At 47.7% G+C, this 12,160-nt stretch overlaps 4 protein-coding genes across 4 annotated transcripts; 2 read left to right on the forward strand and 2 right to left on the reverse strand.

Annotated features, from left to right (window-relative positions):
• Positions 1–342: 342 nt before the first annotated feature.
• Positions 343–2,402, forward strand: N7447_007032 (uncharacterized protein; the record flags this gene model as incomplete). Its single annotated transcript, XM_057231294.1, has 4 exons — positions 343–448; positions 499–715; positions 773–835; positions 890–2,402. The coding sequence occupies 4 exons, from the start codon at positions 343–345 to the stop codon at positions 2,400–2,402; spliced, it is 1,899 nt and encodes a 632-aa protein (XP_057086384.1).
• Positions 2,403–3,791: 1,389 nt separating this feature from the next.
• N7447_007033 (uncharacterized protein) lies at positions 3,792–5,951 on the forward strand (the record flags this gene model as incomplete). Its single annotated transcript, XM_057231295.1, has 3 exons — positions 3,792–4,364; positions 4,423–5,450; positions 5,513–5,951. The coding sequence occupies 3 exons, from the start codon at positions 3,792–3,794 to the stop codon at positions 5,949–5,951; spliced, it is 2,040 nt and encodes a 679-aa protein (XP_057086385.1).
• Positions 5,952–6,831: 880 nt separating this feature from the next.
• Positions 6,832–8,876, reverse strand: N7447_007034 (transcription factor domain-containing protein; the record flags this gene model as incomplete). Its single annotated transcript, XM_057231296.1, has 3 exons — positions 6,832–7,812; positions 7,869–8,676; positions 8,866–8,876. The coding sequence occupies 3 exons, from the start codon at positions 8,874–8,876 to the stop codon at positions 6,832–6,834; spliced, it is 1,800 nt and encodes a 599-aa protein (XP_057086386.1).
• Positions 8,877–10,597: 1,721 nt separating this feature from the next.
• On the reverse strand, positions 10,598–11,592 carry N7447_007035 (PIG-F family protein; the record flags this gene model as incomplete). Its single annotated transcript, XM_057231297.1, has 3 exons — positions 10,598–10,754; positions 10,823–11,109; positions 11,173–11,592. The coding sequence occupies 3 exons, from the start codon at positions 11,590–11,592 to the stop codon at positions 10,598–10,600; spliced, it is 864 nt and encodes a 287-aa protein (XP_057086387.1).
• Positions 11,593–12,160: the final 568 nt, after the last annotated feature.

A 12,160-nucleotide genomic window follows, 5' to 3' on the forward strand; every position in this document is an offset into this window, starting at 1 on the left:
CAGCTGTTTGAAAAAGCGATGTTATTTAAAAACTCAGATTCTCTCACGACGCGCCGGATATCCTCAGGAAGGATCGTAATGGCTAGAATAGTCCGACGAATGATAATTATTTTTCGGGTATTTGCCACCACCAGGGACCAGGCCAATAGAAACTATAAAACATGGATGATCTCATATTGCAAGGCTAATAAGGTGGCATGAACAGGGTTCGGCGTTTGGACAAATATATGAGATTAAAAGACAGACACGAGACAACCGGTGACCGAGGCTCATCTTCCCCGCATCTTCAACCGCTTCCATTAATATAATTCGGAGCGTTCTGTTTGTTGTAAGAATCACACTATGTCCTCTTCACAGCCTGCGACAGCAGATATCGGCTACATCACCGACCCGGGCCCATTAGAGAATACCTACACGTCGGATCCCAGTCTTCAACGGACACTGGCATGTGAGTCTCGCACTCATATATAGTTGTACTGATATCTAAACATCATCCAGGGTACTTACCATCCGCTACGTTGAAATATGTACAACCACATCTCACCCAGCTCGGTGCCGAGGCTATTTGCGAGCAGGTCCGTGAATGGAGCGCCGATGCTGAGCGCAATGTGCCATATGTGAAGAGCCACAATGTTTGGGGTAAACGATATGATTATGATCGATTGGTGACCACGGAAGGTTGGAAGCAACTGGGAAAATGGGGTGCTCGGAATAGGTATCCTCTACAAATCGGCCTTGGGACATCATGCATGATCTAACTTTACCCGATTAGGATTGTCTCGGCGGGCTACGATCAGCGTCTGGGAGTTGATCGGAGAACAGTTCAGTATGCGCTGTGAGTATTTTTTTTGTTGATATTTCTACGCTATCACTCATGCCATGATCCCAGAAACTATTTGTACAGTCCTTCTTCGGGGCTCTACTCCTGCCCCATTAGCATGACTGATGGCGCTGCTTTTATTCTCTCATCGAAAATCAATAAACTACCATCTACGCATCCTTTCCATGCTGTGTTCCAGAGGCTGGTCTCCGAAAAGGATGATCACTGGACCTCGGGTCAGTGGATGACCGAGAGAGCCGGTGGCAGCGACGTACAAAACACCGAAACGTGGGCTACATACTCACCGCTAGCCACCTCTGGCTCCGACCCTCTGGGTGACGGCGACTACCTCATCAACGGATTCAAGTTCTTCTCCTCGGCAACAGATGCAAATGTTGTTCTTTTGCTCGCCAAAACGCCATCAGGAAAGCTAAGCACGTTTCTCGCGCCATTACGACGGACCGTTGTGGGCGCCGACGGCGTTTCCAGAGTTGTCTCTAATGGTGTCCGGATCCACCGACTGAAGAACAAACTCGGCACCAAAGAATTGCCAACGGCTGAATTGGAACTGAAGGATATGCGCGCGCATCTTCTTGGCGAGCTAGATCAGGGTATCCTCACTATCGCGCCTCTTCTTAACGTCACCCGACTTCATACCTTCGTTGGCTCGTTGGCTGGCTGGCGCCGAGCTATCAGCATTACGAAGAACTTTGCGAAGGCAAGGACCACGGTTGGCGAGCCGCTCTGGTTGATCCCAATGCATTTGCGACTCCTCGCGGACTTGGAAGTAAAGCATCGGGGTGGAATGAATCTTGCATGGTTCACGGTTGCTTTGTTTGGGATAGTTGAGGATCAAACACCGTCATCCAACAAGCTTGCGCATCTACCTAAACCTGGTAAGGAAGCTGCGGTGGTTTTCCGTGTCTTGACTGCCACTACCAAGGCTGTCATCAGTAAAATGACGACTGCAGGAATTCAAGAATGCCAGGAATCTATGGGTGGAGTTGGGTATATGGATGAAGCTGATGAGCCCGAGTTCAACATCTCTCGGATTATGCGTAATAACGCAGTGAATTCTATCTGGGAGGGTACGACCAACGTGCTTGCCAGCGAGTCTGTTCGTTTCCTTATTAAGAAGGACAATCTGAAGCTATTTGGAATATGGCTTGACCGTACATTGACTCTAATTCAAAGTGCAGATCTGCGAAATGCCCTGACAGCTGCCTGGTTGGATTTGCGTGCTCGGTTCACTACTCAGGATCCTGCTTCGACTGTCGCTGATGGTCGTCGCTTTATATTTACTTTGGCTTGGATTCTTTCCGGTGCTCTTCTGGCCCTTGATGCCGAGCGTGATAATGACCCCGTGACAACAGAGATAGCTCGACGCTGGACATTGAGTGCTGAGGGTGGTGTGGGTGACCATGTATTCCATGACATTGTTACAGTCAAGGGAACTACTAGTGCTGTCTCTGGAGGCGAGGAACATCTGCAATGGGACTGCCGTATTGCCTGGGGAGTCGACCTCCCGGAGAACCGTGCAACTGGTCACCGGTCCTTGCAAAAGGCAAGCCCGAAGCTTTGAGCAATCCAAGCATGGATTTATTGCCATATATAGCGTGCGGTATTAGCTGGTATCTGGAATAGTCAGGTACACTCCTCGTTGTACATAGCCAACTCCTCTATACGATTTCACCCCTTTGCAGTCTTTTTCTGTCATCTGTGTAGTCATAAAATCGAGAAGGACGAGACAATATGTAAGAAAGTTATTTAAAAAGACATATAAAAAGACGTGTGGAAGGTCCACCAAAAGGACTATCTAATGTACTGATGAGGTCAGATCTCTGGCTTATATAAAACCTTTACTGGGCCATTCAACCATTTTTCTTTCCTCCTCCCTCTCCCATCTCCCCTTCAACTTTCACAGGCAAGACCGAGCAGCAGTCACATTTATCAATGATCAATTGCCTTTGCGCGTACAACTCAAGCAGTATCAGCAGACGGCCTTGGATAGAGGTCTTGAGCTTTCCGAGCTCAGGGCGCACGTTGCGGCCAAGGCTGGGTACGTGGAGCTCTATGGTCTGGCAACAAGACTAGAGGCCCGATAGAAGAAGAGAAAATCGGATCAGCGGGGCTCACTCGTCACCCAGCGGTCTCAGGTTTCATAGTGGGATGCACATTAGCTCAGGGCACAGGGCGGATGCACGGCACGGAGACCATGAGCATGTGAACTAGGTAGCGGACCCAAGGTCTGAGGATCGAATTTTAAAGTATTGCCAAAGTGAAGGGTTCAACATGATCTGCTACTATCCATTTCACTATGTACTAATTGATTCATATCACTTCTACCAGTTCGACCAGTTAGAAATATAGATCCCCTAGCATGAAGAATAATAAAGTGAATGCAATTACTCCACAAAATAAAGCCTCGAATTGGTCGTATCATCCTTGAGCTTCGCGGGGGTTTGGCGGTTACATTAGTTGAGAACGGCAGGGTTAATTAGGCCGATAGAAAGATAACAATGAAGTGGTTTTTATAGTAGCGCTAGGCTTTCTCTATATGATATGCGAGCAATTTAGATACAATAGGTGTTTTAGAGTAGGGCATACATCGAGTTCAGAAAACTATTTAACATGGAGAAATAATCTCCTGCTTATAAGAGCCTGTACATATGTTGACGCGATGGACCGAAAAACCTGTCATAGTCGAGCAGCATTAACCATATGAAAGGTATCATGTATCACCGGTTTCCACCGAAAAATACCGAAAGAACCTACAGCATCATGGGGGTTTGAATGTATACCCGAATGAGATTATCTATGCCGGGATTCAAAGGCCGGGTGCCGACTACCGAAGGACTATTTATGTGTTTATCGAAAGCGGCTTCGTGTCTCTATCTCTCCCTATAAATAATTTTACATTCAATCGATCCCACTTCTATGCAACAATTGGCACTAAAGAAATAACCAAGATATGACAAACCCTACGAAGAATGACGCTCTCAGGCCTCGTCCCATCTGGGAGCCTACCATGCCCCAAGACAAAATACCCATGAACATCTATCGTGAGCACATCAACAAGAAATTCAATCAGCAGCTTCGCTCCTCTCACGATCTGCATCAATGGTCCGTTGAAAATCTACAAGATTTCTGGATAGACCTCCATGGCTATACGGGAATCATCCCACCATTGCCTCCGGCTGCAACATCCGCATTTGATCCTACGACACCAATGGACGAGATTCCCAAATTCTTCCCTGGAGCAACTGTCAACTACGCGGAAAATGTTGTTTCTGGTCGGAACTTGAAGAAGACAGCTCTTGTTGGAGTTCGAGAGGGCCAGGACCTAAATGGGGAGGTGTGGACATGGGGATTGTTGCGGGAGAATGTCAGAAAGGCAAGGAGTGCTTTGCTCCAGCTCGGTGTTAAGGAAGGAGATCGGGTTGCTGCTATCATCTCAAATAGCGTCTGGTCAGTTGGTATGTTCCTGGCGACTGCGAGTATCGGCGCGATCTGGACTAGTATTGCACCGGATTTGGGCGAAGAGGTATGTTTTGAAGGAATGGAAATCGCCGTTGATAACAGAGACTGATTGGAAATACTAGGGCTGTGTGTCACGATTGCAACAAGTTGCTCCACGAATTCTCTTTGCAGATGGCGAGTCCACATACAAAGGGAAAATGCGATCGAACGTTGTTAAGATCCAGAGCGTCGTGAAGGCATTGCGCTCAAAGCCACATGTATTTTTAATTCCTATCACCGGTGCCCATGAGCCGGTATTTCCCGGTCTCGATCAATTCTTGGCGATGTCGAGGGATGAGGACAAGCTAGAGTTCAAGAGAGTGTCTTTTTCTCATCCACTCTACATCCTATACACTAGCGGAACCACCGGACAACCGAAGTGCCTGGTGCACAGCCATGGTGTTATTCTGCAGCACAAGAAGACATCCATACTGCATAACTCTTTGACATCCGACGATGTTGTTTTCCAGTACAGCAGTACCTCATGGGTATTGTGGAATATCATGGTTGGCCACTTCTCCGTAGGCCCGACTCTGATTCTTTACGACGGATCTCCATTGTGGCCCAGTGCCAAAGAACTGGCAAAGATCGTGGAGTACCATAGAATCTCATACTGGGGCTGTTCTCCTCGCTATCTGCAGGAGCTCGAGATGACCGGCTGCATCCCAAAGAACGAGTTCGACCTCTCGTCCCTCAGAATGGTGCAGACGGGTGGTTCTCATCTAGGTGAAGACCAATATCACTGGTTCTACCGCACATTCCCCTCGAGTGTTCACCTCACCAGTGTAACAGGCGCAACGGACTTGGCGACTTCCTGGATTGGGACTGACCCTGCAGGTCCGCTGTATCCCGGAGAGATCCAGCTTCCTATGCTTGGACACGATGTGGACATTGCCGATCCTGCCACGGGAGATTCCATCAAGACCACTGGGAGGAATGGCGAATTTGTCTGTCGCAAACCATTCCCATCGATGCCGGTCTTTTTCTGGGGTGATGAAGATGGATCGAAATACAAGAGCGCGTATTTCGAGAAATTTGAAAATTGTTGGGCTCAGCACGATTGGGCGAGTTATAACCCACAAACTAAAGGTTGGCAGATTCATGGAAGGAGGTAAGTTGCATTTCCCTGCCGGTATAACTTTAAGGAACTGCGTGCTGACTGGAAGTTGATAGCGATGGTGTCCTGAATCCACAGGGTATTCGTTTCGGGTCGTCAGACATATACTCGATCGCGGAATCGGCTCCTTTCAACTCGATCATCTCAGCCACTCTCTGTGTCGGTCGTCGACGACCTCATGACTCTGATGAAGTTGTGTTTTTGTTCGTTGTCATGCAGTCCGGAAAGCCGTTCACGGCCCAACTTGCTGTGCAGCTCAAGGATGCAATTCGCAAAGGCTTGAGCAGTAAGCACGTTCCTCGCTTCGTGATCGGGGTCAAAGAGTTCCCTATGACGGTGAATGGCAAAAAGATTGAGACATTGGTAAAACAGGTCATTTCGTCTGGCCAGCTCCCCAATACTATCAGCAGTACCGTTGCGAATCCCAGGTGTCTGGATCACTTCAGGCAGTATTGTGATATTGAGGTGCAAAAGGTCAATAGGAGTAAGCTATAGACGGTCAAACTAAACTCACATGTGTTATTTGCCTTGTACCTCGGGATAAGGAAATGGGACAGGAATATGTGCAATACAGATTCCCAGATTGAGATTGGGGAATTCGACTCCAAAATATCTGTGATAACGACAAGGTGGGTCAATCTGGGCCCTGGTCTTACTAGAGAGGATGTATTGTGGGATACTCATGTAAATTTCTCCTATTTGCTCTATGACATGTTTGAAAGAGATGACTCGACAAACTTCCTTATGAGTCCTCGCTTGTGTTTTAAAGACACGGCATCTCAATCATTCAAGGACTTACGATCTTCCAACCTCTCCTATCTCAGAGACCAGCAATTCAAAGACGGCATGCCTTTCATTGCAGCAGGGCCGAACCATTAGTACATTCCATATAGAGAGCCTTCAAAGAAAAGGGGAATCGAGTTCCTACGATCCCAACTAGGCAGCTTGGCCATATCTTGGGTACTGTCGCAGAAAAGACTGGACCTATGTTGACGGCATTTGTGACTCAACGTCACACAGGAACAGTGCACTTGAGCTGGGCCTTCCTCAATGTCATAGGACAAATAATCTTCTGACTGGTAATATGCCCTGGGAAAAGGTGAAGTCAGCAGTGAAGCCTTTATCTCGAGCCTCGAGCTTGTTTATGTATGCTGCGTCGGTCACCAGGAGCAGGGTACACTTTGAGGCCTGGACAGGGAGTGTCCATGCGGGAGCTCACTCCATCTCGCCCAATGGTCTCAGGTTCCGTGGTGGGATGCACAGTAGCCCAGCGCGTAGGGAGGACGCACGGTATGGAAGCCATGAACATATCAATTAGACATGGACCGAGACCGAGGACCCTTTTTGTAACACCGATTCTCAAGCTCTTTTAATTTCATACATTCAGTAGCCAGGAACCACTCCAGTCAAATCCAGCACCTTCCCAGTTATTGCTGAATGGATCTAAGCTAACATCAAGAGAGGCAAAGTCGTAAGCATCCACCTGTTGTCCCGGAGGAGCATCTAGGGAAGGAAGGGCAGCATCAGGGGTTTGGATGTCCGCCATAGTGCAAGTAGGCGAGATACCTGTGTTCCCACTTGTAGGCTCTGAGGAGTCTCCAATGATCTGCCATTGTTTGCAGAGTCTTGTGTCGAACCCCTCAAAGAAAGAGGCTGCGTCCGGGCCGAGAGTAGGCGATGAACCGCCAAAGGGACCGAGCTCTCGGACTTTGTCGGTCAATTTGTTCAGTGCGCGCAACGGTCCAACCGCCGAGAGCCACCTTTCGGATAGCTTTTGAAGGGAGAGTTTCATGACTGTTAATTCATGTTCGGCGGAACCCTGCAGGTGGGAATAGCGAGAGCTAGAAAGAAGGGACAGTCCGGCGCATAATGGATAGAATGCAAAGACAGGGCCCAGGTATCGAAGCTCATCACGCAGCAAAAATTCTTCATAAATCCCGGCAATGAACGAAGATGCGACTAGCGATGCTGCGGGTGGTACGCTACCTGGCGTGGGCGATCGATGGAGAATAGTGAGCACCACGAAATACTTGACCATCAGCTGTTGAACCTCAAAATTGCAGATAGCCGCATCGTCTTGGTCTGCGACAGATGATCGTAATCTTGGAACGACTTGTTTTGCCCATCGGTAGACAGCGTTCTCGAGATCGACTTGCCTTTGGCGAGAGATTTCCTGTCGCAGATGGGATTCAACTGTGTCTCCCAGAAGCCGGCATATCGTGCAGTAGGCTAGGAATAATTGAGACTTGAAGTTGTTCACGGGGAAATCTTTGATTGATGGTGGAAGCACATCGCTGTCGCGTAGATTGATAGTCCGTGGTCGGCCGACGCCAACAGAAATTATATTATCTCGCACCTAAGTACGTTAGCCCATGAATGCCTCGTAGGTTGGAATTTTAAGAAGATACGTACCACAAGAGACCACCACAGCCTTCTCCGGAGGCCGCGATCTCGAGCATTGGACGTGGGTTCCTTGTGTAGCCCAATCTGAAAGGCCATTGCTCCAGCTGTCCGAATCCAAAAACCACTGGTATCGGTGGAGACATCCTCGGGCCCAACCGGATTATACCAATGCAGCAAGCAGGCGGCCACAATAGAAATCAAGGGGTTGTCACAACCACCAAAAAAGAAAAGTAGCTTTGCTCGTCGATAGAACACTTCGCTGGACCCATAGTCCAAATGAGCTTTCGAAACTCTGCTTCCAGCGAGAAAGACAGCCTGTAGGAGCAGCATTGATCGCGGCGCACTCTCATCCAGCCATTTCGGGTCCACAACCGGTGTCCAGGGTGCACAGTGCATGTTAAAACTGGCCATTAGCTCTTTTTGAACTGACACTGGAGGTAACTCAAAGGCGCCTTGATCGTGGAGCATTTGCAAGTCGGTCGCTGATGCTTTAGGGTTGGTGTACGTAGTTTCGCGACCGGGTTTGACCATATTTTCATCAAACGGGACGCTGCCGCCAAGATATTCACTGCGGCCGCGATAGCTCTCTTCTTTAATGAACGGGTCGCCAGTAGTGGCGGCCACGGCTGAATTGGTTTCAATTGGAATCACTCCATGAGACATGCTCAAAGAATTCCGCTGTGAAGCCACTTGCGCCTCCGGTGACTCGGGAGGAACCTGTGAGCCCCGCGGTGTCTGACTCAAGGGAGCAGAGGTTGACACATTGCGCCCTGGCGATAGGCTGTTGGTAAACCTCTTGCGCTTTCTTGTATATGGTCTGGAGGGAGTTAATTATCGATTATTCGATTTCTCTTCAGGTTTGCTTACCTGCACTCCACATCTGACTTTTTGCAGTTGGTGCAAGGGTCGTGAGTGGCAAAGTCACACCTCACCTACAATCATTAGCAATATTCGAGAACATGCCAATAACCAATGCGACACCTTTCTTTTATGACAGATTATGCACGCCGAAGACATGATGCTATGCCCGAAAGCGTAGATCCGAGTGATGGTAGGTTGGAGAAGATCGAGAGTGGGGTTTAGCCGGAGCAGTATAAATCGCTTAACCAGTAAGATTTCGTCTCTTTTTCTTATATAGTAGTTCCCTTGTTTTTGAATATCGCGGAACACGATAGAGTGACAGAAACTTCCTCTTATTCTGGCATCTGGGTGATTGCAACCGATCCCCCCAATAGGATGAATGACGTTGACCCCTGGACTGCGAAGGCCTTCTACGAAGCCATTCTTGTCTTTGAGGATCCGAATCAAAAGATATATGTCTTGACAGGTGCCAGCAATAGCTTTCGCACATTTTTAAGGTACTATCACGACAACCGGACTAACCGGGGGCTATTGCTTTCACCATCGCCATCATCCTCTCATACCTATAGTATACAAGAAAGTTGGCCATTTAAGCAACCTTGTTAAGACTGTTTTAGCAGTCTTCTTGATAGTTTTTTTAGTGTTGTTTCTAATAGTCTTCCAAGTTTTCCCCTTGCAATTTCTTCTAGATATTCGTATTATTATTCGTGTTATAGATAGGGCATGGAACACTAACTGTGAAATATAGAATATATATGTTGAAAATGACACGACATGTGCAAACCGACCTTTTTATATATAACGTTTGAAAATGCCAACCCCTATTGTATCTATAAAGCTGATCTTCACAGTGTTGCATATACACTGGCAGTGACACACCCAAAAGCGACAGACAACCTCCATCCTGTCAATGGTCTAACTGGTCTAATTGGCCCTAAGGTGTTAGCTAGGATATAGGCACCTTAGGTAGGTGTGTAAGAACTGTAGACATTATAAGTAATAATGTTATTATTTATCTAGGCTAGGGATCATATAACCTACAAACTATACACATTACCTTCATAGGCTACTTCTTTAGAAAAGCAGCTGTTAATTATCTATACTATGTGACCCGCTTATACCTTTTATCTCTATTATTTTTTAGATTCCACATTCATCCTAAGTATTCCCTTCGATATTATCTAAAGGTCTTACACTAAGCGTGACGAGGACATGCAAAGGGCGAAGAAAAAAGCGTGCATTCCCTAGTCGAGAGTAGTTAGCTATGGGCCAATTGGCATGCGGTCTTTATTCGACTATAGCTGAAGAACCGTCTTGGCCGGTGACCGTGATAAGAATTTTATCTCGACAGAGAATCCAATTCTACCGTACCGATTCTTTAAGAGCAAGCAAGCAACGTCCTCAAAGATCAGAGTCGAAATGTGCCTGTCTAGCTTCTAGTGTTACAGGTATCTTTCGCGGACTTGTATTGTTGAATATTTCTAAAAATGTAAGGGTTGGTTATACATTAACAAACCAATTAGTATACAAGAATAGTTGGCCACTTATGCGGCCTTGTGTTGTCTTTTCGGGGGTATTTCCAGAGGTATTGTCAGATATTCTGTTTAGATGTCTTGTTTTAAGATATTTTCTCCCCCTTCCCAGTTTTATAGGTAGGTAGACGGCAGATAACTAGAAAGTAGGGAGGCTTAGTTTGTGAAAGCGACTTTTCTATGTATAACCTTAAACATTAACAAATTAATATTTTGGATATCTAAAACCAATTATAACTGGTGGTGGTAGTCTTGTAAGGGTCTTTTATGCTAATACAAGACAGGAATGTACCTTCAGAGAGATCCCTTAGTGCGTGAATATAGACGGAGTCCACGACAAAATCCCTAATTAGTCTTCTTTTCGGTCTCGCTCAAGTTCTCCGATGTGAATTTGACACGCTTGCCGTAAACCAATGGAGTACGAGAAAGCAAAGAGCCAACGGCGTATCCGATGTATGCTCCAACGAGAATCGTGATTGGGAATGCCTGCCAAGGTCGGTCCCTTCATGTCGAGTTAGCCATCTATTTGCATATTTGGCATTTGAAGTATAGTATTGACGTATGACTTACCAGTCAAGCGGAATAGGAATAGCGCCTAACCATGCACCCAAGCCTGTGCCGAGCGCACTGCCCCAGACCGCATCAGCTGGACGGGCAATTCCCCAAACCTCGTTCCACACGGTGCGGTCCACCCCGTGGGCGTAGATCAGGGCCGTCGCGGATAGCACGGCCATGTGGGCCGCACACAGGACGGTCTCGAGATTGTGCGTTGTGAGCGGGGCGCCGAAGAGGACCAGAAGGATTGTGAGGACCGGGGTGGCCAAGGCAAAGGTTAGAGAGAGCGAGAGGAGGGCCGGCTAGAAAATCGGGTCAGTATCTATGACCCGCGGTTTCCACTCAATAGGAAAAATATCTCGTACCAGTGACCGGGACCAAATGCACGCCCAACTGTTGGCGTGCTGCTTCCGCTTTCCATGTTTTCCATGGCGCACGGCACTACCAGAGCAAGATGCCCGAGGACTTGACTTGCCATCAGCCGGGGCGGACGCGCTCGTCTCCGTTGACGGTGTCGATCCAGCGGGCGGAAGACAAAGGACCACGTAGAAAATTTGTAGAAGGGTAAGCCATGGTAAAGTGGAAAGGAGCTCCTTAGTAGGATCAGCAACCAATGCTTCGAAACGGGTAGCGCCCAATGCCAAAAGGAGTGCTGGGTGCGCGATTGAATAGATCCGGGCTATCAGCGAGGGGAGGATGTTGACGGGAGGGGCGGATGGCTTCTCGTCGGGGGCCTGGGGTGTCGAAGAGGAAGCCCCTGGCGCGGAAGAGATATCTGGGGTCATTGCAGAAATCAACTGGCAGTTTTCTGTGGAAAACAAACCTTGAGCAGCTCCCGGCTGATCTGGATGGAAATGAGGGTCTTCAATGGGGATGACAGCTCGACGGTGATTGGCTGTGACCTTCGTTAATACCATCTCGCCCGATATATTAGGCATGAATTAATTGCTGCCTTGTATTTCGGGCTACAACATCATTTTCGATCACAAAATTCATAAAATTGTATCGGCTCTTACTGCAGTACTGTAGTTCGTTTAGAAGGTTTTCTGCTTTTTCTTGAGATGTTTTTGGAATTTTAAATGACGTGAACTATTATTCTTTCCTTTATCGTTGTAAATAGGTGCCTACAACATACAGCTGTTTTGCTATCATACTATCAGTTATCCGGATCGAGGCCAATATGGCCAACCTTGCCTCGGTTTGATACCCTTCACACCACAGAGCACTCACAACTGGCACAACGTGCTAGCAGATTAGAAAGACAAGTCGCCGAGCTACAAGATCGCCTCCAGTTTCAACAGAGGAACGAGAACTGCACTCATGAAGCCGCCGCGCATTCTATCTCACCAGTCG

Source organism: Penicillium robsamsonii (assembly GCF_028829455.1).
Source record: "Penicillium robsamsonii strain IBT 29466 chromosome Unknown utg000003l_segment0_segment0, whole genome shotgun sequence".
In the NCBI taxonomy this organism is placed as follows: domain Eukaryota; kingdom Fungi; phylum Ascomycota; class Eurotiomycetes; order Eurotiales; family Aspergillaceae; genus Penicillium; species Penicillium robsamsonii.